The 25,108-nt window shown below is 26.0% G+C and overlaps 2 protein-coding genes across 3 annotated transcripts in view; both read left to right on the forward strand.

Annotated features, from left to right (window-relative positions):
* The first annotated feature begins 1,638 nt into the window (after positions 1 to 1,638).
* On the forward strand, positions 1,639 to 8,623 carry LOC117167409 (toll-like receptor 4). The gene is made up of 3 exons (XM_033352310.1): positions 1,639 to 1,755; positions 5,563 to 5,780; positions 7,650 to 8,623. The coding sequence occupies exons 1-3, from the start codon at positions 1,752 to 1,754 to the stop codon at positions 8,475 to 8,477; spliced, it is 1,050 nt and encodes a 349-aa protein (XP_033208201.1). The 5' UTR covers positions 1,639 to 1,751; the 3' UTR covers positions 8,478 to 8,623.
* A 10,476-nt stretch (positions 8,624 to 19,099) lies between these two features.
* The window catches only part of LOC117168098 (RCC1 and BTB domain-containing protein 1-like), a 33,360-nt gene continuing 27,351 nt past the window's right edge, over positions 19,100 to 25,108 (forward strand). Inside the window, exons 1-3 of one of the 2 annotated variants that reach the window (XM_033353469.1) lie at positions 19,100 to 19,622; positions 23,890 to 24,092; positions 24,163 to 24,321. In XM_033353469.1, coding sequence (XP_033209360.1) covers positions 19,535 to 19,622; positions 23,890 to 24,092; positions 24,163 to 24,321 — 450 coding nt within the window. In that variant the 5' untranslated portion in view covers positions 19,100 to 19,534. The remainder of the gene's footprint in view (positions 19,623 to 23,889; positions 24,093 to 24,162; positions 24,322 to 25,108) is intronic. The other variant, XM_033353470.1, reaches the window with a different exon arrangement.

Below are 25,108 nucleotides of genomic sequence, written 5' to 3' on the forward strand. Positions count from 1 at the left end.
CTTTCCTAACTTTGTCCTCTAATTCTCACTAACCTCCATTCCTCAGCTAATACTCTCTTTCCCGCACTACCCCTTCTCTACCCACTTAGCCCTCCCCTCACTTCCCCTACTTCCACACCCATCATTATCATTTCCTTTTCCTCCCATAGTTTCTCCTACTTCCCCTTCTATAATTGTACTTAACTTCGTCTTCCCGTAATTCCCACCACTCATTTCCCCTAATTTCTTCTTACTTCCCCTAATACCCCTCCCATTACTATTCGTTACTGCTCCTAATTCCTCTCCCCTTACACCTTCTCAAATCCCCTACCCCGCTTACTTCTCTTTCATTTACGTGTTCCTCTCCCCTCATTTACAAACACTTATCATTCACAATTGCCCTTACTTCCATTTCCTTCTCTTATTTCCGTAATTTCCCCTTCTTCTCCTCTCTTTATTTTCTTTCATTTTCCCCCTCGTCCCTACCCGTAATTTCCGCTCACTTCTCCAAATTTCAAATTTTGCATCCCCTTTCCCCACACTTTCCATGCTTCCACACTCTTTATTCCCCCTTTCTTCCCCTCGTATTATTTCTCCTACTTCCCCGTTCCTAATTTTTCCGGATTCCCTTGTATTCCCTTTCCTTTTCCCTCTTATTTCTTCTAATTTCTTCTCATTTTCCTCTACAATTATTATTATTCATCCCTCCAATTTTCCCACCGCTTATTTCTCCTCACTTACCATACCCCGTAACTTTCCACGTCCCCTTCTCAATTTTCCCTAACCCTCTCCTCATTCTCATTTCCTCTCACTTTCCCATCGTGCCCACCATAATTTCCCCTCACTTTCCTTCAATTTCCCTCAAATAATTTCTCCTTACTTCCCCCCTTCGGAGAAAAGTTCAACGGAGGGATGGACAATACCGAAAATATAAGAGTTCTGTCCGGGTTATAAAGCCTTTAAAAATCAAGCTTTTTCATAAGATTTTCCTAAACTACCTCTAAATAATTGTTAAAAGCCATAACATACATACTAAATGTTGAATCCTGTAAAAATTTAGATTATGTATGCTATTTGTCTGATTAATAATATACAAATTTAAATGCCACAAATTATTAAATGTATTTATTACTCACAAGCTTAGGTATTTCAAATTTTAGTTCTTGCTCAAACATTGCTATTATATACAGGTAATTTAGGTAAATTAGGCCTATTTTTCCGCAATACCCTATGTCCCAATTATTTTTACTTTACTGGATATAAAAATAATTTTTTCCCGAAATATCCTATACCTCGATTATTTTTACTTTACTCGCACATAAAATAAATTTCATCCGGTAAGGATCTCTTGACATATTTTTCACATTTGTCACGATATATCTTTTAAGAAAATCCCTAAAATAATAATATCAATACACGTATAACTTCAGAATAATTTGTAAAATTCGAAGATAATATTTTTTTTTGTAATATAAAAATGTTTTTTTTTTTTTGGTTTCTTATCATATTTTCAGGATATTATTACTTTTTAAATGCTCACCAGTTTTCGTGTCATCTACAACCAACAGTTTTTCAATAATATTGTCTGATTTTCGCACTCAAATTAATTAACATTTGACGATTGTGGAATATACTTCATGCTGTGAAAATTTAGTTACACGTCAAATGTCTCCTGATTGATCAAAATAACTAATTTAGAATCCCGAAAAAGACCTTAGAACTAATCGGTGTGATCTGGTAACACGGTTTTATTATTAGAAGAAGCCTATTTCATGGGTAAGTTTACGATGAAAATAGTAATAAAAAGTGTATCTTTTTTACGTGTAAAACGATTGATTGATAGGTTATCCTTACGTAAAAATATACTTCATAATAATAAATTTTGTTTTATAACCTTGTCATCCGGCAATATGAAATAAATCTCAGTTTACTGTATAAAGGCTGTTAAAGCAGATCTGATTATTATTTCGACTTGAAAGTATTTTAAATTATTTAAATTAAACATTTTTTATTGAATTGAAGCAAAAATTTCAAATGAGGCCCTACTTATTGTTTGTTATTTCAACACTTATTGTGATTAATATGAAGATTTAAAGAAGGCGTTATGTTTTTCTGAAATACTTTTTTTCAAAAAAGTAAAAAATTGAATAATCCCAACTTTTCGAATTTCTCCCATGCATTATACTTCAAATAAAATATAAGACGCGAGACCAAGAAGGAGAAATGCGATATCAGAAATACTTTTAAAGTTTTTAATAAAATCGTGAACTATTAAAATTGAGTAAAGTAAGAAAGTGGAGTACAGGTTAACATTAATCTACAACTATTTTCCAAAAAATAGTCATTACTAACCGAATGTTTAAAAAATTGGTTTACAATTTTTTTGAAACAAGAAGTAATCATCAAGCAATTGTAGATTAGGTAAAAGTTTCAAAAAGGACAATTTTTGAATGGAATGCAAACAATTTAAAGTTGTATAATTTCCTGATAAAATCGTATAAAATTGAATAATTTAGAATTGAAAATTTTGTTAATAAAACCTCTCTAACCGAAAAATTTTAGACTAACTTGGAAATTTAGCAATTTCATTAGAAAGGAGTTGAATTAATTGTACAATTTTTAATTTAAAGCGTGAAGAAATAAATATTTTTTTAAATTGAAGAATATCGAAATTGAATGATTTCACATTAGATTTTTGGAAATTAGATCATAAAACTGAAAGGAATTGAAATTTTATTATTTCTAATTAAAAGTATTCAAAATTAAACATTAAAAATTTTAAACTAGTGAATTTAAATAATTTTTAATTCGAAGCGATGAAAGTTTACTATCTAAAATTAAAAGCTAAAGTACATTTATCAAAGTCAAAGCTTCTGAAATTCTAGAATTCTAAATGTTTATTATATAAAAAAATGGCAATTTAACTCTAAAATTGATAACAAAAATTTTCCTAAGTTTAAAACATAATACTGTACAATTGGATTTTTAAAGTTTAGTTTTGAAGTGTTCAATATTTTGGAACTTTTTTAAATGAAAAATAATTCAATCTTCAATATCTCAGTTCTAATATCTTCTAATATTAAACGGTCGAATTTGAGAAATTCCGGCAGTTTTTCAATTTTTTCAATTTTTCATTATTTTAGGGGTAAAAACAGAATAACTGAAAATATTGTTTTTCGAAATTAAAAAAAAATGTATGCTAATTTTCAATAATAAATAGTACTCTTTTGATTCTTATACTCGTTTCTTTAAATCAATTTCCGCAAAGTTCCGATTCTGTACAGTCAGTATATTCGATTCAGGTTTGAATAAAAACAGATTTGCCGGAAGTAGTCTTTGCCATGAAATTCCTTTTTCCTGCAACCTACTTTGTCGTAACATTGCACAGACATGTGGATCTAAATTCGCTGCATAGTCGATATTACGATCCTATTTTCGTTCACGTTTAAGCTACGAAACTAACTCATAATTATTCCCAGAATTATATTTGATGAAAATCATGATTTTTTAAATGGGGCTGGTAAACAATCTGCCAGCTTAAAACTACTCAGCTAATGAGTCACTAATGTGTTTTCCGATATATGTGGTATTAAGTTAATCCCTCAAATATTGTGGAAACCTAATTTTAATATTTTCTAATTCTGACGCAATTAAAACTCAATAATTTTAATCCACTCTTTGACAAATTAGTCTTTCTGAGATATACAGTTCAAAAATAAGAATTCTATATCAACTGTTAAATTATAAATTAATGTGGATTTCAAATGAACTTTCAACTCCCGATATAAGATCGGTTTTGGGCCTGGCTTGCCTTGGCCTTGAGCTTCAATCCGGGGATTCCAAACTTAAACAGGAAGGGTCGCATACATTATTTCGGTTGCATTTAGAAGCATGACGCAACCTGATGCAACTAACGCGGTAAAAGGGCGGCCCTGGAGCTGTTTTGTCACACTTGACTGATGACATCAGTTCTAGGAACGGCGTGAACCGGGGGGTCTTATATCGGGAATTAAAAGTACTTTCCATTCTTAGATTTCACTCTTATTCTCCTATTTTCCTCTTTTACAACTTTTTATTCCTCTCTTTTAAAGAATTTCTCTTTTTACCCCCCGTTTTCAGGTGTAAATAAATTCATCTTTTGGTTAATAATTACGATGGTTTGTTTAAAGTTATCCTTTTTGGTTGAAGATTAAAGTGTTTTGGTAGAAAATTTAAGTATTTCGTTGAAAATAACCCTTTTTACATAACATAACATTTTTTGTTGAAAATTAGTATTTTTTGGCGAAAAATTAAATTGTTTTGTCGAAAATGTGACTTCTTGTGTTGAAAATGATTTTTTTTTTGAAAATTTAGGTTTGTGTAGAATATTCGTCTTTTTCACTTGGAAATTCCACAGTGTGCCTAAAATATTTATTCTTTCAGGACTGCAAAATCTTTTGTGGTAGAAAATTCAACTGTTTTGTTGAAATTTGGTCTTTCTGATTTGAAAATTCTTCCTTTTGAATTGAAAATTCATTTAAGGTAGAAAATTCATCTGTTGATAATTTAAATATTTTATTAAAAGTGAACTGTTTTATGGAAATTAACTTTTTTGTTGAATATTCAATTGTTTTGAAGAAAATTCGTCTTTTGTTTTAAATTTCAAATGTTTCGTTAAAAATGACTTTCTCTGAAAATTCATATTTTTGGGATAAAAATTCAATTTTTTCTAGAAAAGTCGTACGTTTGCGTTTAAAATTAAATATTTGATAGAAATTAAAATATTTTGATGAAAATGAATTTATTTGTTGATAAATTACTTTTATTGTAGAAAATTAACCTTTCGTTGAAAAATAAGATATTTGGTTGAAAGTTCAACGGCTTTGTTTAAAATGATCTTTTTTGTTGCGAATTCAAATTTTCTGATTGAAAATTTAACTTTGTCGTAGAAAAGTTGTCTTTTTGGCTTGAAATTGCAATAATATTTTATAAACTTTAACTATTTGAATTTTTTTTTTTTTAGTAAGATGAATACTTTATTGTTGAAAATTTAACTGTTCCTTAGAAAAGTCGTATTTTCGGCTTGCAAATTCAACAACTTTGTTGTTTTATTAATATTTTTTTATCTTGACTGAAAAATAATTTTGTTGGTTAAAAACCCAGCTATTCAGTTGAAAATTCATCCGTCTTTGAGAATGAACTATTTTGTTTAAAATTCACCATTTTAGATTTAAAAGTGAAGTTTTTTTTAATCAAAAATTCTGCCTTATCAGCTTGAAGACCCTGATTTTTTTTTTCTTAAAAATTTGTATTTTAGAATTGCAAAGTATTTCCTTTTGGTAGCAAATTTATTTATTTCTTGAAAATTCATTTTATTCAGTTAAAAATGCAATATCCTTTGAATTAAATCTGAAGAATATGGTGGCTACATTAGATTTATTTTTAAAAAATGATTTCCCTATTATTACCTCTCTCATTCTGCTGGGAATCGAAACCAAGTCTTCTTAATTCCGGCCTCATGCTGAACTGACTAAACTGCTTGGAGAAGTCGAAAATCATTCTTCTCATATTATTTTAATTAATTTCCTTCTTTATTTTTTACAGACATGAATCTCTTGATATTCCACGGGCTGGTTCTGGTCTGCATCAGCATCGCGCTGCAAAAATCATTTGTAATTGGTGTTGGAGAACTATTGGACCCAAGCTTGATCGACCATAAGGGGAAGAGGTGTCACACCACCAGAGAATCCTCTTTACTTGCAGCTAATTGCCCCGAAGCCAATCTTGAAGATGTACCTCAAAATCTAAACTCGGGCATTCAGGTGAGAATCTCTAATTTTAATTTTAATTCTAATTGCAGACTTTAAACTTTTCCCTATTCCCTTTTTTTCCCCTTTTGTAAAGAATTCCTCTTTTTCGATTAAAAAAATTTTTTTCGGGGGTTTAAAATTCAAAAATGTGTTTAAATTTTTTTTCTCGACTGAATAATCTTTCTTGGTTGAAAATTCAACTCTTTCGTTGAAATTTCTTTTTTTTTTTTTGTTTGAAAATTCATCTCTTGGTAGAAGTTTAATGATTATGGGATAAAAATGCTACTTTTTGATCAAAAATCTAATTGACTTGTATAACATTCGCCTTTTTCTTTTTCTAAAAAAATTATTATTTTTTTTATTGAAAATTAAAAAATATTTTTAAAGGTTTTTTTTGGGCCAATACAATATCTTGCTTGAAAGTTCAACAATTTTGTTCCAAACTTGTCTTTTTTTTATTGAAAGTTCATCTCTTGGTAAAACTTTCATATTTTTTGGTTTAAAGTTAATTCTTTTCAATTGAATAGTTTATTCTTATATTTTTTCTGCAGAAATTCATCTCCTTTTGTTGAAAATTTAACTATTTTTTTTAAAAAGTCACCTTTTTGCTTGAAAATTCGACTGTTCTAATGAAAAAAACTAAGTTTTTTATTGAACTAAATTATTTATTGACTAAATTTTGTTTCTGGGGCTGAAAAATACTTCTTGGCTGAAATTTCAACTCTTCTGTTGAGAATTTGTCTTTTTGTATTAAAAAATTCATCTTTTTTTGTAGAACTTTAATCTTTTTTTCTTGAAAGTTCATTATTTTTAAATTAAAAGTTTACTCTTTTCTTTTTGTTCTAGATGGTTAAAAATTAAATTATTTTTTTGACAATTCAACTATTGTGTTGGTTCGTAGTAGTTTGTAAAAAATTCATAATTTTTTTTAAAGGTTCATCTCATTAGTTAAAAATTTAACTATTTTATTGAAAATGAATTTTTTTGTCATAAAGAGTAGATTTTTTGTTTTTAAACATTATTTTTCAAGCCCAAAGCGGTGAGTTTTTAACAACAAAATTCATCTTTTTGGGTGTCAAGTAAAATTTTTTCTAAAAAATTCGACTTTTTTCTGTTATAGGTTTAAAATACGTCTCTCTTTCAAAAGTACTTAGTAAAACATTCTTGGTATTGCTTGTAAAAATTCTAATTTGTAACAAATTAATTTTTTTTGTTAAAAGTGCATTTCTTCAGTTGAAAATTCAATTATTTTGTCGCAGATTCATATTTTCTCGTTGAAAATTAAAATATTTGTTAAAAATTGTTTTTGTTTTTTGGTAAAAAATTACCTTCTTGGTTGAAAATTCAACTGTGGGGGGGGGGGGGGGGGGGGGGATTCGTCTTTTTAGGTTGAATATTTAACAATTTCGTTGCCTTTTTTCTTTCTTGACTAAATAAACTTTTTTGGTAGTCTGTTTTGGTAAGAAGTTAATCTTTCTGCATTAAAAATGACACTGTTATGTCAGATAATTTATTAATTTGATAGAAAATTAAAGTGTTTTGTAGAAAATTCAACTATTTGATTGAAGATCAACCCTTTTTTTTAAATTCATATTTTCATATTATCTGTTTTTGTTGATCATTAAACCATTTCGTGAAAAGTTTGTCTTTTTTGGTAGAAAATTAATCATACATATTTTCTAAAAACAATCCATTTTTTGTCTTGAAAATTCAAATTATGTTCAAAATTCGTCATTTTGGGTTTAAAATTAATTCCTTTGGGTAGAAAATTAACATTTTTTGTGAAAAATCGCACTAGGAGAACATGCGGAGCGTGAAGTCTGCTAATATAAACTTTCATCAGTTGAGATGAAAAAATTCTATTTCAAACTTTACTTTCAGATTCTCGATTTAACCAGAAACAGACTCTCCGACATAAGAAACAACAGCTTCAGCAGATACACCAGTCTCCAATATCTAGACCTGGGCGACAATTTTCTACAGACGATCGAAGAAGGAGCCTTCGACCCTTTGCAACAACTCATTGCTTTGGATTTGACGAAAACCAGGTCGCATACTCTGCCCAGGAGTTTGTTTTCTTTGCCGAATCTGCAGAGACTCTTCCTCGAAAATAACAAACTCACCGACTCCGTATTCAAAACCAAAGTTACAGCCCCACTAACACTTTTGCGAGCCCCCAAGAACATGCTCACGAAAATACCTCAGTTTGGACCTTTCCCAAGTTTGGCCTACATGAACTTATCCGAAAACTCCATCGAGAAAATCAGCATCGACGATTTCGCTCCTTTCTGCAATTTACTCACCCTGGATCTTTCCAAAAATCCAATCAGTTTCGACTCTTCAAACTGCGATTGCCAGATCTTGAAAGCGTGGGCCAAAGAACACAATATGACGGTGAAACCCACTTTCAACTGCGAGAATAGTCCTTACGTTAATTGCTTTCCGGTCAAGTTCAGCAATAAGACGATGACTCTGTTCAGAGATTGCGAGGAAATGCTCAGAATTAGGATTGAAATTGAAAAGGCAAGGTCGACTTGGATTTTGGTTGTTAGCTGTCTTTCCGTAGCCTTGGTCTGCCTTGCCCTCGTTCTTTATTGTTTCCACAGGAGGAATAAGATGCGGAACCGGAAGCTGAAGAAGGCGCAACAGTTGGCTGCGAGTAATGCCAATACGGAACTTTTGAATGGAAATGTTAAAGAAGAGACGTGAACACCATAAAGAAGGTTCATCATTCCTGGTCAGAGAATTTCGGAAACGGATAGTGACGAAATGCATGATAAAGTTGCCGGAACTCTCCCCTATTAAAAATGTCGACGTCGAAACTAACTCGGACAGTTTAGGACACTACGTGGTATACTACATCGCGATATACTAAATCGTGGTATACTACTATTACAATTTCCGATGTAGCTTATGACGTAGAAATTTTTAAAAGGGTCTTCTGTCCTGATTGGTTCGAAATCTAGTCACTGCTGTTTTCCCTCGATTGCCCCTTTAAAAAAAAAGGAATCGATTGAATGGAAATTATTTCAATCGGAGAATTTAAGAATGTCGATTTACAAGAATTAGATTAATTTCAATCGGGCACCACCAGTGCACCGATTGCAAATTGGTCAAACCGATAGATAACTTGCAGGGATCTGCACTACCGACTGTCGGTAAGTGATGCCGTACTATTGTAGCTATACTACTATCGACATTAACAATTTTTACGATTCAGATTATTTCCAATGAATCAAAGTCTTTTTTTGGGATCGTACTTGAATTATGTAACAGTCCGGGGGGTGGGGGGGGGGGGTTGAGATGTTTCATTACGATTTGTTATGGTAGGGGGTCCTTTACTTATGCACGATATTTCTCAAAATTAAAAAAAATTTCTGAATATTACCTTTTTAGTAATAAATTTTAGTATTTTGTTAAAAAATAAATATTTTTTTTGAAAACACATCCTTTTTGTTTTCAAATTCAGCTGTTTTGTTAAAAATTCGTCTTTTTGAAATCAAAAATATTTTTTTTCAATACTTGTCTTTTGGATTTAAAAGTTCATCTTCTTTATTAGAAATATTGCATTTCTTCGTTAAAAATACAACTGTTTTTGTTAAAAATTAAACTATTTCCTAGAAAATGTACTTTCTGTTTATAATTTGTATTTCTGTATTGAAAAACCAATTGAAATATTTTTGGATGAAAATTCAACTGTTTTTTTTTTAATTTGTCTTTTTTATTTGAAAATTCACCTCTTTTATTAAAATTTTCCTTTTTCTTGGACAAAAATGCAACTGTTTGGTTCTAAATTCAAGAATCTTATTGAAAAGTCATTTTCAATTAATCTTTTTTAAAAGAAATTTCATTTTTCTTGAATCAAAATGCAACTGTTCGGTTGAAAATGCAACTCTTTTATTTTAAATTTGTCTTTATGATTTTAAAATTCATTATTTAATTTTTTTTAAATTTAGGTAAAATTGAATTTACCTATTTCGCAGAAAATTTACTTTTTGTTTAAATTTAATTTGTTTAAATTTTAATTTTTCTTGAATGGAAATGCAACTATTTACTAGAGAATTCAACTATTTTGTTAAAAATTCATCCTTTTCGGTTGAAGAAATTTGTTTTTTGGATTAAAAATTAAATTTTTTCGTAGATCCTTACTTTTTGTTACGAAATTCATATTTTTATTTTGAAAAGGAAACTGGAATATTTTTTTGGATAAAATTTAACTTTAAAAATTAAAAAAAAATTCATCTGTTTTAATAGAAATTTCATATGTTTTGACAATTTAACAGATATTTCAACAATTTTGTAAAAATGTCATCCTTTTTGGTTAAAAAATCGTCTTTGATTTTAAAATTCAATTGTTTTTGTAGAAACTTTTTTTTGTCACAAAATTCATGTTTTGATTTTAAAAAGACATCTAGAATCTTTTTAAACCGAAAATTCAACTCTTTTTGAAAATTTATTTTTTTGATTTAAAAATTTATCTGCTTTAGTGGAAATTTAATTTTTTTTTTATATGAGAATGCAACTTTTTGGTTAAAAATTATTCTTCTTTTCTTGAGCATTCAACTATTTTGTTTGAAAGATTTGGTTGAATGAATTTTTTAGGAATCGTTTTTTTAGTTTAAAGGCCTTTTTTGTTCCGAATTAATTTTATAACTGAAAATATAAGTTTCATTTCTTAATATTGGTCTTTTTTATTTAAAAATTCTTTTTTGGCAAAAAAAACAATTTTTGTAGTTGGAAATTTCATTTCTGTTGGGTAAAAATGCATCAGTTTTGCGGAAATTTAATTTTTTTCTGAAAAATCATAATTTTTGTAGAGAAATTTTGTCTTTTGGCTTGAAGGTTCAACAATTTAAATAAACTTTTATTTATTTCTTGATTAAAAAATATTTTTCGAAAATTCGTCTGTTTGATTTTTAAATTCTTTTTTTTGCGTAAATTTCTTTTTTTCATTGAAGTATAAACTGTGAAACTTTTTTGTTCGGAAATTTATTTTTTTGGGTTGAAAATTCAACTATTAGGTTTAAAATGTTTAATTTAAAAGAGATTTTTTAATTTAAAAAATATGAGTAAATTTGACATTTTTAAATTTATACCTGAAATACTGTTGTATTCCGCTAATCAAAAAATATATGTTAAAAGTATTACAAGCTTAAAATGCTGGTATTTAAATTTTAATTAATAATCCAGGAAAGTGAACAAATTTGTCAAGAAAAAATCAGGGAATTTTGAAAATGAAGTTTTTGACAAAAAATTTCTGGAAACTAAAAATTACGTTTAGTAAAATTGAGGGAGGGGAGAAATTATGTAATTTAAGTACGGTCCCTTTCCTGGGTATCAATCCAAATTGTTAAGAGGGAACCGAAACTTGTCTGTAAAGTGTATTCAGTAAATGTTACCATTAAGCAGTGTCGTTAAGCTGTAGACCAGCGGCAAAGAACTTCTGTGATTTGATTTGAGATGTAATTTCTCTACCTTGTTTTTTCTCTCTAATTAATAATTATTTATGTCCTTTCCACTTAAAAAAAAATTATTCAATCCATGAGAGGTGTTTTTTATAATTATAGTTTATATTATTATTTTCCTTGCCCGGAAAAAGGGTTGATCCAAATTCAAAATTAAGTTCCAAGCCATTTGGAAAATTTTTTGTTGTTAAAAATTATATTTTCAAACTCTTTCATCTTAAATCTCTTATGATTTTTTGAAAAGACCCGAAAGAATCTGAAATTTGAGTCCCTACTCCGAGTTTAACTTTTTTTCTTCTATTTCTTCTTTAGCCACTGAATGGGTTCTAAATGTACTTAACTTTCGATTATAAGAGAAAAATACGTTTGCTCTCCATCAGTTCAACAAAATTAATCGATCAAAGTTCGTAGATTAGTATATTAGGTGCGATTTTCTAGAGGCTAGTAAACTAAAGTTTTTTTTTCTTAGTCAGAGAATCTTATTTTTTTATTTCCAACATGCCATATTTTAGTTTTAAGAATTATTTATTAGGAAGAATGATTGACAATTTTAATGATAAGGTTTATTTGCGCAGAAAGTACTGAATAGAACACGACTGATAATAAAATATTTTCTAACGCTCTAAACATTACGATTTATAATTTTATGTTCCTAGCAGCCCAAAGTTATTCATGATTCATGATAATAATAATAAAAAAAAATGTTTAAATTTAAGATAATCGAAAGGTTTTACAAGGCGAGAGCGGCAAATGTCAATATTAGTTTCGTTTCATAATTTTTCTAATGAAATCTCAGGCAGTAGTGCTTCGGCTTCATAGCTGAAATGTTGCGGGTTCGATTCTCGCTGGCAACACTTTGTTTATTCATTAAAATATTTATAAATATAACTTTCTTCAATAATCTTCAAAAATTATGCTAATAATAATTTTTATAATCCCATGTTTCACGCAAAAACAGATCAGAAAGTGTCTGTTAGGATACAAACCAGATTTTTGTGCGCCAAAGAAGTTTTTGCTTCGGAAGGTACGAAATATTGAAAGAAAATAAAAAATTTGGTCAATAAAGTCCGGAAATCATATTTAAAAACATTTTAACGAATAAAAAAAATATAGTAGGCAGTGAGAATCGAACACGCGACCTTGCGGTTATGAATCGGAAACTAAAATTGACAATTTCCGGGAGAACCTTGTTAAAGGAAGGAACGTTTTGTGCGTGCGAGAATCAGTGTTTCGATGAGATTTACCTACTTAAGATTCTATCGACTATTGACTATCGTATAAAAAATTCAAGTTTATATCTACAATTATTCACCAAAGTATTTCGCCGTTTTTCAAACACGTGTTCGAATCTCTTCATATTTTATAACGTTCGTGTCTACGCACTCATTTCTCATTTGTAAATATTACGGTGTGAACTGTTACGAATAAATAAATATTTATAATGAACACACATCACGAGTTTTATTTATTATACTTTTCAGTTTAAAAAAAGGATTTTTTACAAATGCAAAATTTAAAGAGAATTTTAATTTTTAATTTCAAAAAGTTTTTAGCGTAGTTTTCATTTTGTTTAAAAAATGAATATTTCACATCGAAATAATACATCTTGAAGATTTCGAACTTTCTTATTTCATAAGATTTTAGGAAAAATCTCGAATTATTTTCGATCCTGGAAAATGAATTTCAAGAGAAAATTTAAAATATTTTAAATGAGTTTATACAATTAAAACGATTTGAAAACATTGCAAAAGATTCCCAAAATTCTGAAAAACTTATTATGAAGGTTTTCGGGCAAACTTGTATGGAAATTTTTTATGGTTTAATAAAATGTGGGAAGTTTTTTTAAAGAATTTAGAAAGATTTCAAAAAACATTAATTAATTGATTAATTTGCCTGTTTTATTTGAAAATTCACTTGTTTTATTAAAATTTTCATTTTTCTTGAACAAAAGTGCAACTGTTTGTTTGAAAATTTAAAAATGTTAAAGACAGCCATACTTTTTGGTTAAAAATTCGACTCGTTAGCAGAAAATTATTTATGCAAACTCAACTTTTTTTAGGTTTTTTTGTTTAAATTCATCTGTTTGAAAAAAATCATTATTCTTGAATAAAAATGCAACTGTTCGGTTGAAAATTTAACTCATTTGTTTAGATTTGTCTTTTTTATTTAAAAATTGACTATTTAACTATTTTTAAATTTAACTATTTCGACGAAAATCTACGGTTTCTTTGATTTGAATAATTTTGTGTGAAAAATCGAACTGAACTATTTTCTGGATCAAAGTTAAAACACATCACGAGTTTTATTTGTTACACTTAACAATTTAAAAAAAAATATTTTTTAAGAATGCAAAATTTAAAGAGAATTTTAATTTTTAATTTCAAAAAGTTTTTAGTGTAGTTTTCATTCTGTTTTAAAAATGAATATTTCACATCGAAATAATACATCTTGAAGATTTCGAACAAAACATTTAGAAGCTTTTTAATAATTTGGAAAGGTTTCAAGAGAATAAAACATGTTCATAAGATTTTAGGAAAAATCTCGAATTATTTTCGATCCTGGAAAATGAATTTCAAGAGACAATTTAAAATATTTTAAGTGAGTTTATACAATTAAAATGATTTGAAAACAATGCAAAAGATTCCCGAAATTCTGAAAAACTTATTATGAAGATTTTCGGGCAAACTTATATTGACATTTTTTATGGTTTAGTAAAATGTGGGAAGTTTATTTTTAAGAATTTAGAAAGGTTTCAAAACAAAATGAATTGATTAATTTGTCTTTTTAATTTGAAAATTCACTTGTTTTATTAAAATTTTCATTTTTCTTGAACAAAAATGCAACTGTTTGTTTGAAAATATAAAAATGTTAAAGACAGCCATACTTTTTGGTTAAAAATTCGACTCGTTAGCAGAAAATTATTTATGAAAACTCAACTTTTTTTAGGTTTTTTTTGTTTAAATTCATCTGTTTGAAAAAAAAATCATTATTCTTGAATAAAAATGCAACTGTTCGGTTGAAAATTTAACTCATTTGTTTAGATTTGTCTTTTTTATTTAAAAATTGACTATTTAACTATTTTTAAATTTAACTATTTCGACGAAAATCTACTGTTTGTTTGAATTGAATAATTTTGTGTGAAAAATCGAACTGAACTATTTTCTGGATGAAAGTTCAAACACATCACGAGTTTTATTTGTTCAACTTAAAAATTTTAAAAAATTATTTTTTACAAATGCGAAATTTAAAGAGAATTTTCACTTTTACTTTCAAAAAGTTTATCCGACTTTGCAGATAATGTTATTAAATTAGAAATTTGTCTATTGTGACTTAATTTTTGTATAAAAATATTAAGATTTTAAGTTTAGTACTTCCTGACTCTATTGATGATTTTGTTTTAAAGTTACAATTATACACAAAAAAAAAAAAACAAAAAGGCCGGTAATTTTGTTTAAAAAATTGAAAATTACATCGAAATAATACATTTTAAGTATTAAGTACAAAAAAATTAGAAGCTTTTTAATAATTTGGAAAGTTTTCAAGAGAGAATTAAAAATATTTTAAATGAGTTTGTTTATACAATTAAAATGATTTGAAAATTTTTCAAAAGATTTCCAAAATTGTGAAAAACTAATTTAGAAGATTTTAGGGCAATTTGTTATTTAAATATTTGAGAGTTTAAAAATAAATTGGAAGTTTTTTTTAAGAACTTGAAACAGTTTCAAAAAAATTAATTAATTTCTCTTTTTTTTTTTGAAAATTTACATGTTTTATTAAATTTTTCAATTCTCTTGAACAAAAATGCATCTGTTTGGTTGAAAATTTAAAAATCTTAGAGGCCGTTATACTTTTTGGTTAAAAATTCGACTCGTTAGCAGGAAATTTATTATGAAAATTTTACTTTTTTTTTAGTTTTTTTTTAATTCATCTATAATTTAAAAAACAGATTATTTACAAATGGGAAATTTAAAGAGAATTTTAATTTTTACTTTCAATTTGTTTTTAGTGACTTGTAGTTAATTTTATTAAATTAGAAAATTATCTATAGGGAATTAATTTTTGTATGAAAATATTAGTATTTTAAGTTTAGAACTTCCTTATTCTATTAAGAATTTTGTTTTAAAGTGGAAAGTATTCACACACAAAAAAATTGAAAAAAAAATTTTTTCATTCTGTTTTAAATATTAATAAATTATATCGAAATCATACACTTTGAAGATTTCTAACAAAAAAATGATAAGATTTTTAATAATTTCGACAGGTTTCAAGAGAATTCAACACGTTCATAAGATTTTCTAGAAAATCGAATTTTCGTTTTATTTTAGAATATGAATTTCAAGAGAAAATTGAAAAAATTTTAATATTTTAAATGAGTTTGTACAATTACAACGATTTGGAAACATTGCAGAAGATTCCCAAAATTGTGATACAATAATTTGGAAGATTTTAAGGAAATTTTTTATCAAAATGTTTGATGGTTTAAAAAAATGTTAGACTTTTTTAAAGAATTTAGAAAGGTTCCAAAAGAAAAAATAATTTTTTGGAAGATTCCTTGAAAAATTTCAGATGATCTTTTATTTCTGAAAATTAATTTTTAAAGAAAATTTTAAAAGTTTTCAAAAGATTTCTAAAAATTTCAACACAAAATTGAAAGAGTTCAAAGGCCAATTCTTTAATTAAAAAAAAACAATATTTATAAATTGTAGGAAAAATTCAAATAATTTTTAAGGATGTTTAGAAGTTTTGAAAAAAATCTCAATATTAATTTAAAAAATAGAAATTTTTTAAAAAATCTTGAAAGAAAATGTAGATTTTCGAAGATTTTTAAGTACGATTTTGAAACTGTTTAAGCGTTTTGTTCATAACAAATGCGAGGTGATTTTAAGACAATTTATTGAATTAAACATTTTTTTAAATCAGGAAAATTCAAATCATTACTTAAAAATTTTGCAAAGTTTTTAAGAATTTTAAATATATTCAAGATAATAACCAAATTTTCTTAATATTCCTGAGAAAATTAAAAATTATTTTCAAGAGAATATTTAAAAATATTTGAAAAGAGTTCGAAGTATTTGCTTAATTGTAAACAAAGAATTTGGAAGATTTTAAGGCAATTTTTGTTACTTTTTATACTCAAACAAATAATTGAGTAAGAAGTCAAATAATTCTAAGAAGAATTTAGAAGTTTCTAAAGTTTTCAAATAATTGGAAAATAATATAAAATTTGAAAATAATTTGAAAATCTTAAAACAAAATGTAGATTTTTTAAGATTTTGAACTGAAATTTTGAAACTTTTAAAGGATTTTGTATGGTTTTAAGACAATTACTTTGGAAAATTTGATAAGATTTCGAAATATTTGCTAAAATGTAAAAATAGAATTTGGAAGATTTTTCAATAATTTTTGTTACTTAAAAAATAATTCATTAAGAATTCAAATCATTTTAAAAAGAATTTAGAAGGGCGTAAATTTGTGAAATTATTGGAAAATAATTAAAAATTTAAAAATATTTCGAAAATCTTAGAACAAAATGTAGATTTTTGAAAATTTCCAAATGAAATCTTGTAACTTTTAAAGGGTTTTGTATGGTTTCAAGATAATAGCAAAATGTTCTAAAGAATCCTGGGAAAACGTTAAATGATCTTTTATTACTAAGACTTAATTTTTGAAGAAAATTTGAAATGATTTTTCAAAATTTGAATAATTTTAAAGGTGTTTAGAAGTTTTTAAGAATGTTAAGTATTACCTTAAAATTTTGTAGTTTTTAAAAATATAAAAAAAATCTTAGATCTTTAAGATTACAAAATTTCCTTAAGATTATTGGGAAAAATAAAAAGTATGTTTGATTTGAAAAATTAATTTGAAGAGAAATCTGTGAAGAAAGAATTTTGAAGATTTTAAGGACATTTAAAAGGCTTAAGTTTTAAATTAATGATTCAAAAGTAATATAAAATTTCAAAAGATTTCAAAAATCTTAAAATTTAGATTTGTGAATATATCGAATTAAAATTTTGAAACTGTTTAATGATTTCGAATGGTTTTAAAATTTTCTTAAGGACTTTACAATGATTTTAAAACATTTGAAAATATTTCCAAAATTACCAAAAAGAATTTTAACGATTTGAAAGCACGTTTGGTAATTTTGCACAATAAAACAAAATAGAAAAAATTAGAATAATTTTAAGACATTTATATCGTTTAAAAATTTTGAAATTATTCAAAAATAATCTTATAGTTTAAAAGATTTCATACAATTTAAAACAAAATGGGATTTTTTAAGATTAAAAACAAACATTTTGAGGCTTTTTAAGAATTTTAAAAAGGAAAATTTTTTTTATCATTTTTTTGTTGAAAAAATTGTTTTTCAAGAATATATGAGAATTTGTAAATTCATCTATTTTTTATTTAAAATCCAAATCTTTGCTGGTTGAAATAAACTTGAAATTCAGTTTTTCTTTGTTATCTCTTTGGTTGATTATATAACTATTTTGTTAAAATTGCATATATTTGGTGAAAAGTCGTACTTTGTTTTACAAAAAAGTAATTTTTTATTAAAAATTAATTTTTTTGGTTGAAAATTTATCTTATTGATTGAAATTGTTTTGTTTTGGTTGAGAATTCAATAAATCTTGAAAATTCGACGTTTTCGAATAAATTAAACTGTTTTTGATTTAAAATAAAAACATTTTAAATTAGATTATCAAAAGTTACTTTTTTTGTTGAGAATTGATACTTTTTGGTTCAAAATTAAACAACGTGGTTAAAACTTGATCTGCTTTATCAAAAATGAATTTTTTTTGGTTAAGGATTCATCAGTTTTGTATAAAATGAATATATATTTTCTCAAAAATTAGTATTTTTTGGTAGAAAATTTATCGTCTTAGTTACAATTTCATCGGTCTGGTTGAAAATTTAACTATAGTATTTTGTTAACAATTATTATATTTTGCAGAAAATTCATCTTGTTTACAAAAATAGTTGAATTTTTTTCATTACTTAATTAAAAAATCTCTTTTATTATTGCAAATTCGTTTGATCATGTATATTGTTTGTTTAAAAATGCAACTGCTTAGTTGAAAAATAATTGAGATCGGTTCAGGATTCATCTATTTGGTAACAAGTTCTTTTTCGGTAGAAAATTGATCATTTTGGTTGAAAATTTAAATTTGTTGCATTGAAAATTGAACTATTTGGTTGGAAATTCAACTGTTTCATAGAAAGTTCGTCTTTTTGGGTTAAAAAGTAATCTCTTTTGGTATAAATTTAATCCTACTTGGTTGAAAATAATTCTGCTTTAATAGAGTATTTAAATATATCGTTGAAAATTAAACTATTCGGTTAAAATTATATTTTTGGTGAAAATACATATTTTCGGTTTAAAAATTCAAATATTTTATAAAAAAGTGTTAAATTTAGTCGTTGGGAATTTATATTTTTTGTTTGAAAATTAAACTATTTACTTGAAAATGAACTTTTTTCTTGACATATTGATTTGGCATATCGGAAATCTTCCAAAAATGAATAAAAAAAAAAAACAAATAAACTCAAAAAGTAAGTAGTCATTCATAATTTGTGTTTAGTATTAAAAATTGTTTTTCTCCTGATATCGGAAAACTACATTTCACAATTTTGATGATTTACATATACATAATAATATATTCAAAAATTTTAAATACAAAGAGAAGACCAAAGTAATTAGCCGCGATATTTGTTGTTAAATCGATAATTTTGAAATATTTGTTTACAAATATTTAAGGCGCTGAAATTCGAATTTAAACAATCAAATTCTCGACTTTCGATTTAATTTGATTGTTCGATAATACTGCATCTGCACTCTGCAGCCAGCTTCACAACTTTCAGTCAATTCTCGCGTCGTGGGACTTCTGTAAACAGAAACAGATGTTTGTTTTTATTTGAAAATGTAGTCGAGAGACAAAGAAATTCCGCAAGTTTCAGTGAATCTTCAAGAAAAGAAGACTTTCGGCAAACTAAAACCACATTTCAATACTCAAATCTCATCCACTAAGAACCAAGTGTCAAATCTTCCGCGCATAACCTCAAAATTACAATCTAAAATTATTTACGCATTATAAATTGTTTTTAATTATGTTGTGATCTCAGAACTGCATTTGCTCTGTTATCTGAAATAGCTTTTTATCTCCAGCATAAATATATACGAGTGTTGCGATAATGAACGAGGGAGGTTAAAAGAAAAAGCAATTTATGCTTTCCTGCTGCGTTTTTAAATGTAAATTATTTTGATTTCAAACGTAGAGACCGAATTATATTTTAGGAATAAAGATGTCACGTACAGATTTGAAGAATTGGCCCATTTTCAGTCTTCTGGAGTCCAAATTCATAACCGAAATTAATATGGCTGTTGTTTATGGTAAGTTTGTTTTTACAGTTCTCTATTATCACCTTTTCAATCATTTAAACCAACATTTTCCTCGTTTTAATATTTTTTAAAGCAGTGACACGTTACTGATAAAAGTAACGTGTTCCATTGGCGTTAAAATTTTTAATACGTCGTATTAAATTCCCGAAAGCATTAGATAGTATTTTATTTATATATTTGAAAGTATTCACAAACTCCATGATTATATTTCAATTTATGTAATTTAATAAAATGTTTTACCTTTATAACCTGCAAACAACAATTAATAATAACAAATTTTCTCGTATAAATTTTATAGTTTTTAAATTAATTTAGAATATTTAAAATGATCTTAAAACATTTCAAAAGATTAAAAAAAAAATTTTAAGATTTTAAGGTATTTAAAAAAAATCTCCAGTATTTAGAAAAAAATTAGGATACATTCGTATTATTTTAAAAGATATTTAGAATGTTCAAATGTTTTAAAATGATATCAAAATAATATATTTGAAAAGATTTCAAAAAATGTAAAACGAAAATGGAAATGTTTTGAATGAAAGGTTTTAAGCGGATAAAAAACTTTTCTTAATATTCATGGACAATTTTTTAATCTTTTATTTCTAAGAATTCTGTTTAAAAGCAAATTTAATAAGGTTTCGAAAAATATTTTAAAACCCTGAAACTTATTAAAGAAATTTTAAAAATGGTTTAATATTTTTTTTAATTTGGAACATTTAAGTGATTTTTTTAAATTTTAGAAGTTTTAATAAAAATGTTCAATATCAATTTTAAATTTAGGCAAGGTTAAAAATTTTTTTAAACAAAATGTAGATTTTTAAAGATTTCAAAACTTTTTTAAGCACTTTGAATGGTTTCAAAATAATAGACAAATTTCATTAAGATTTATTAAGAATTTGAATAATTTAAAGCATATATATTCGATATATATATATATATATTCGATTTGAAAAAAAATCTATAACATTACGAATATTTGAATCTTGGCATCCATTTTTCCAAAAATCACAATTCTTTAAACTCAAATAGTTTTTTTAACGTAATTTAGAATATTTAAAATAATTTAAAAGCATTTCAGAAAATTAAAAATTATTTAGGATTTAAAAAACTGTAGGATACATTCGAATCATTTTAAAAGATATTTAGAAGGTTCAAATGTTTTGAAACTATTTGGAAAATTATGTTATGTTTAATAAGGTTTGAAAATAAATAAAACAAAATATTAATGTTTGAGGATTTAAAAAAATTGAAGGTTTTTAAGAATTTATCAAAGTTTCAAGCAAATGAAAAAATTTCTCAAGATTCTCAGAAAAATGTCGACTGAAATTTTATTGCTAGGAGTTAATTTTTGAAGAAAATTACAAATATTTCTAGAAATATGCAGAAAATCCTGGAAGATTTTAAGGAAATTTTTCTAAAGATTTAAAAAAAGTTTAGGACAAATTCTTTTGAAAAAAGCTTAGAAGTTTTGGAAAAAAATGATGAAAAGATTGGAAAAATCTTTAAATAAAATGTAGATTTTTGAAGATTTCGAAATAAAATTAGGAAACTTCTTAACGATTTTTAACGGTTGCAAGATAATAACCAAATTTTCTTAAAATTTTTGAGAACATTTTTATTTATCTTATTTATCCGCTTTTTTTTTATCAGAAATTTTTTCTTTAAAATTGTATAGTTTTTGACCTAATTCAGATGTAGCAGACATTCTTTTAAAACATTAATAAAAATATTAAAAATTAGGGCTTGCAGAAAATTTTCTGTATTTTTTTCTTTGAATTTTGCTCTTAAACGATGCAAGATATCACAGAAAAGCAAGGGAATTTTTGTAAAACTTTGATGGATGTGAAAACTTTTTTGTACAAATTTCTTTTTTTTTCTTTCGTTGTCTGCGAGAAAAATGCGGCTAAAAAAATATAAGTGAAGGTTTTTTCGCGAAAATCGTTTTTTATTTTACTTTTAAACAAACCCGCCGGAATCCTAAAATGAAATTTAAATATCTCAATTGGTAAATTTTTGAAAAACCGACGTTAAAATTTAAATAATAGTTAATGATAATATTGTCCACAAATTTTCGTCCACATTTTTTTCTTAGATCTGGAAAATTACGAGAGATTATGCAAATTTAAGTGTAGAACCTGTTTCATTTATGAATATAGATTAAACGAACGATTTGTTTCACTTTATGTATTTCTTTATTTCCAAAGAAAATAAATTGTTCGTTTACTTATATTTTTTTAAGTGAGCATTGATCAAATAACAAAAAAATCTCACCTGGAAACCTGGAATTTTCAGGGTATTTTTATATGTTTGGACAGCCTTGAAATTTCAGGACATTTTTTTTAATTCAGGGCAGTTTTTCGAGAGCGGGCTTCATTAAAAAAATTGTACAATGAAATTAAATAGCAGTGATTTTTTTATTTGCAAAAGTAGCTTTATATTACTTGGTTTAACTATTAAGTTGAAAATTCGTTTGTCTTGGCTGTAAATTAATTTTTTTAACTGAAAATTAAACTATTCTATTTTTGTTTGAAAAATGAGCTTTTTTTGGTTTGAAAATTAAACTATTTGGTTGAAAATGAATTTGTTTGTTTGAAACTTCAACAGTTTGGTTGACATTTTTTTCCCTCGATTGAAAAAGCTTTCTTGGTTGAAAATTTAACTGTTGTTAAAAATTGTTAATTTTTCTTCGAACTCACCTGTTTATTATTTAAAATTAAAAAGTTTTTTTGATTAAGATATCAATTATTAAATTGCTCGTTGAGAATTTATATTTTTATTTGAATTCAACTATTTTTTTAATTCAAAATTTACATCATTTTCGCAAAAAAATTTAATTAATTGTTCGAAAGTTAAACCCTTTTGTTAAAAATTAATTTTGTTTTGGTTGAGGATTCGTCATGAAAGTTAAAAATTTATCTCTTTAGTTGATGAAAATCGAACTATTTTCTTGAATTTTTTAAAAAGTAATTTTCTAAATGAGAACTTATTCCAATTAAATCGTTGCAAATGTATCATTTTTCAGTTGTAAATTGATGCATTTTTTATGGATTCGTCTTTTTTATTTAGTTAAGATTAATTTTTCGGCGTAAATTTTAACTATTACATTTGGAATTTTAACTATTTTGTTGAAAATTTTTCTTTTTTTAATTAATTTTTTTACTTACAATGTAACTAATCGAACTAAAAGATTCCATAATTTAAGTTGAAATTTAATATTTTCGGCTCAAAATAGATTTTTCAACTTAAAATTTAACTATTCAGTTTTCGGATGAAATTTGTTTAGTTGAAAATTCATGATATTTGGTTGAGGATTAAATTTTTATGTTGAAAATTCGTGTTTTCGTCGAATTTAACTGTTTTTTGTTTGAAAAAAATAAATTTTTTGATTGAATTATCAATTCTAACATCGTTCGTTGAAAATTCATCCTTGTTGGTTCATAATTTACTTACATGGTTAAAAGTAAAACTCTTTTATTAAAAATTATTTTCTTTTTGCTTGAAGATTCAACAATTTAATTGCAAATTCTGCCTTTCAGATGAGAATTTAACTATTTTGTAGGAATTTGGTCTTTTTAGTTGAAAATTGATTATTTTTTTAACTGAAAATTTAACTATTGAATTTTTTTATTCGTTAAAAATGAATCTTTTTGATTGAAAATAAAACTAATTTGTTAGAGGTTACTGTCTTTTGTTAAAAATTCATCTTTTTGGTTTAAAATTCATCTATTTCGGTTGAAGATCCATTAATAATTTTGTTTCAAAATTCAATAATTAGGTTTAAAACCTGATGTTTTTTCGGTGTAAAATTATTCCTTAATCTGAATAGTAAATATTTTATTTTTGCTTAAAAAATGATCTTTTTTAGTTCAAAATTCGTTTATTTTGTTGACAGTTGATACATTTGGTTGAAAATGGAATACTTTTATTTGAAATGTTAGCAATTTGAAGCGGTTTAAATTGAAGTGATTTATTTTATCGGTTTTCTCGTAAAGATACTTGTTTAATTTTATTATGAAACGTGAAAAAAATTGGATTGAGACATACGCAAGTAATGAAAAAAAATTTACACGAATAATTTTGGTCAGTTTTTGAATGTAAAAAATATCTGTCCTAATATGAAGCAGAAGATATTCTCCGATTTTTAATTATTTTGAGTTGTTTTCTTCTTGTCGAAAAGAGCGTTTCTACATAATTAGAATTTTTTAGTGAAAGATATTAAAGAAAATTATGATTATGATTACCCTGTTTATTTTTACAATAGGAAATTTAGGTAACGAAGCGATAATAGTGACAAAAGATGGGACGGTTTACGGTTTGGGAACAAATATATCAGGTTGTTTGGGAACTGGAGACTCCCATAATACTCTTTTTCCGAAAAAAATAGAGGCCCTTTGTGACAAGGGAATAAAATCTTTTTCATATGGTAGTGGCCCTCACGTTCTTGCTCTGAGTGAGAAAGGAGAGGTAAATAAAAAATGAAAAATATCGTAAACAATGAAAAATGAAAAAATTGAAATTTATTATTTTCTAATAGGTTTACTCTTGGGGTCACAATGGATATTGTGAATTAGGAAATGGATCATCCAACCAAGGACTAACTCCCACCATTATTACAATGAATTTGGGCGAAAAAAATGTTATCAGTATTTCTTGCGGCAGTCATCACTCACTTGCTCTTACAGACGAAGGCGAGGTAAGTAAATTTAATTCTTTCAAAATATTTTATTTGATAAAAAGCATTTTATTTTATAAAAAAAAAACATTTTATTTTATAAGCGGGGTTGCTACAGGTCAGGAAAATCATGAAATTTTAGGGAATTAAAAACTCGTCAGGGAAAACCTGAAAGAGCCGGAAAATTTCAGACTTTGCGTACTTTTCCCAATTCCTCTATTTTTTTTTTTTACTTTTTTAAAGACTTTCTCTTTTTATCGTTATCAAGAAACTTCCCCTTTTTCGTTTTTTTCGCTTAAATGCGAACTGAGTTAATAGAAACCAATAAGAATATTTACATTTTTTGGTTGAAATTTAATTCTTTTCAATTTAAAATTTAATTATTCTATTTCTGATTGTTAATTGATCGATTTTAGTCAACAATTCTTTACGTAAATTCATACTCTCGGCCTGAAAATTAAATTGTTTTGTAAAAAATTAGTCATTTTGGTTTAAAGAAGCAACTGTTTTGTTTAAAATTCGTCTTTTTTAGTTGAAAATTCAACAGTTTTGAAGAAAATTCGTCTTTCATTTAAAAAAATTTATCTCTTTTGTTTGAAATGTTATCTTTTTTATGTGAAAAAGCAACAGTTTATTTGAAAGTTAATCTATTTTGGTCGAGGATTAAGCTATTTTTTTCAAAATTTGTCTTTTTGGTTGAAATATCGAATATTAAATTTCTCGTGGCGAAATCCATCTTTTTGTTGAAATTTCAATTAATCCACTTTTCGCTGAGAATTTATATTTTTTATTCCATATTTAACAACTT

This window comes from Belonocnema kinseyi, chromosome 2, assembly GCF_010883055.1.
Source record: "Belonocnema kinseyi isolate 2016_QV_RU_SX_M_011 chromosome 2, B_treatae_v1, whole genome shotgun sequence".
In the NCBI taxonomy this organism is placed as follows: Eukaryota; Metazoa; Arthropoda; class Insecta; order Hymenoptera; family Cynipidae; genus Belonocnema; species Belonocnema kinseyi.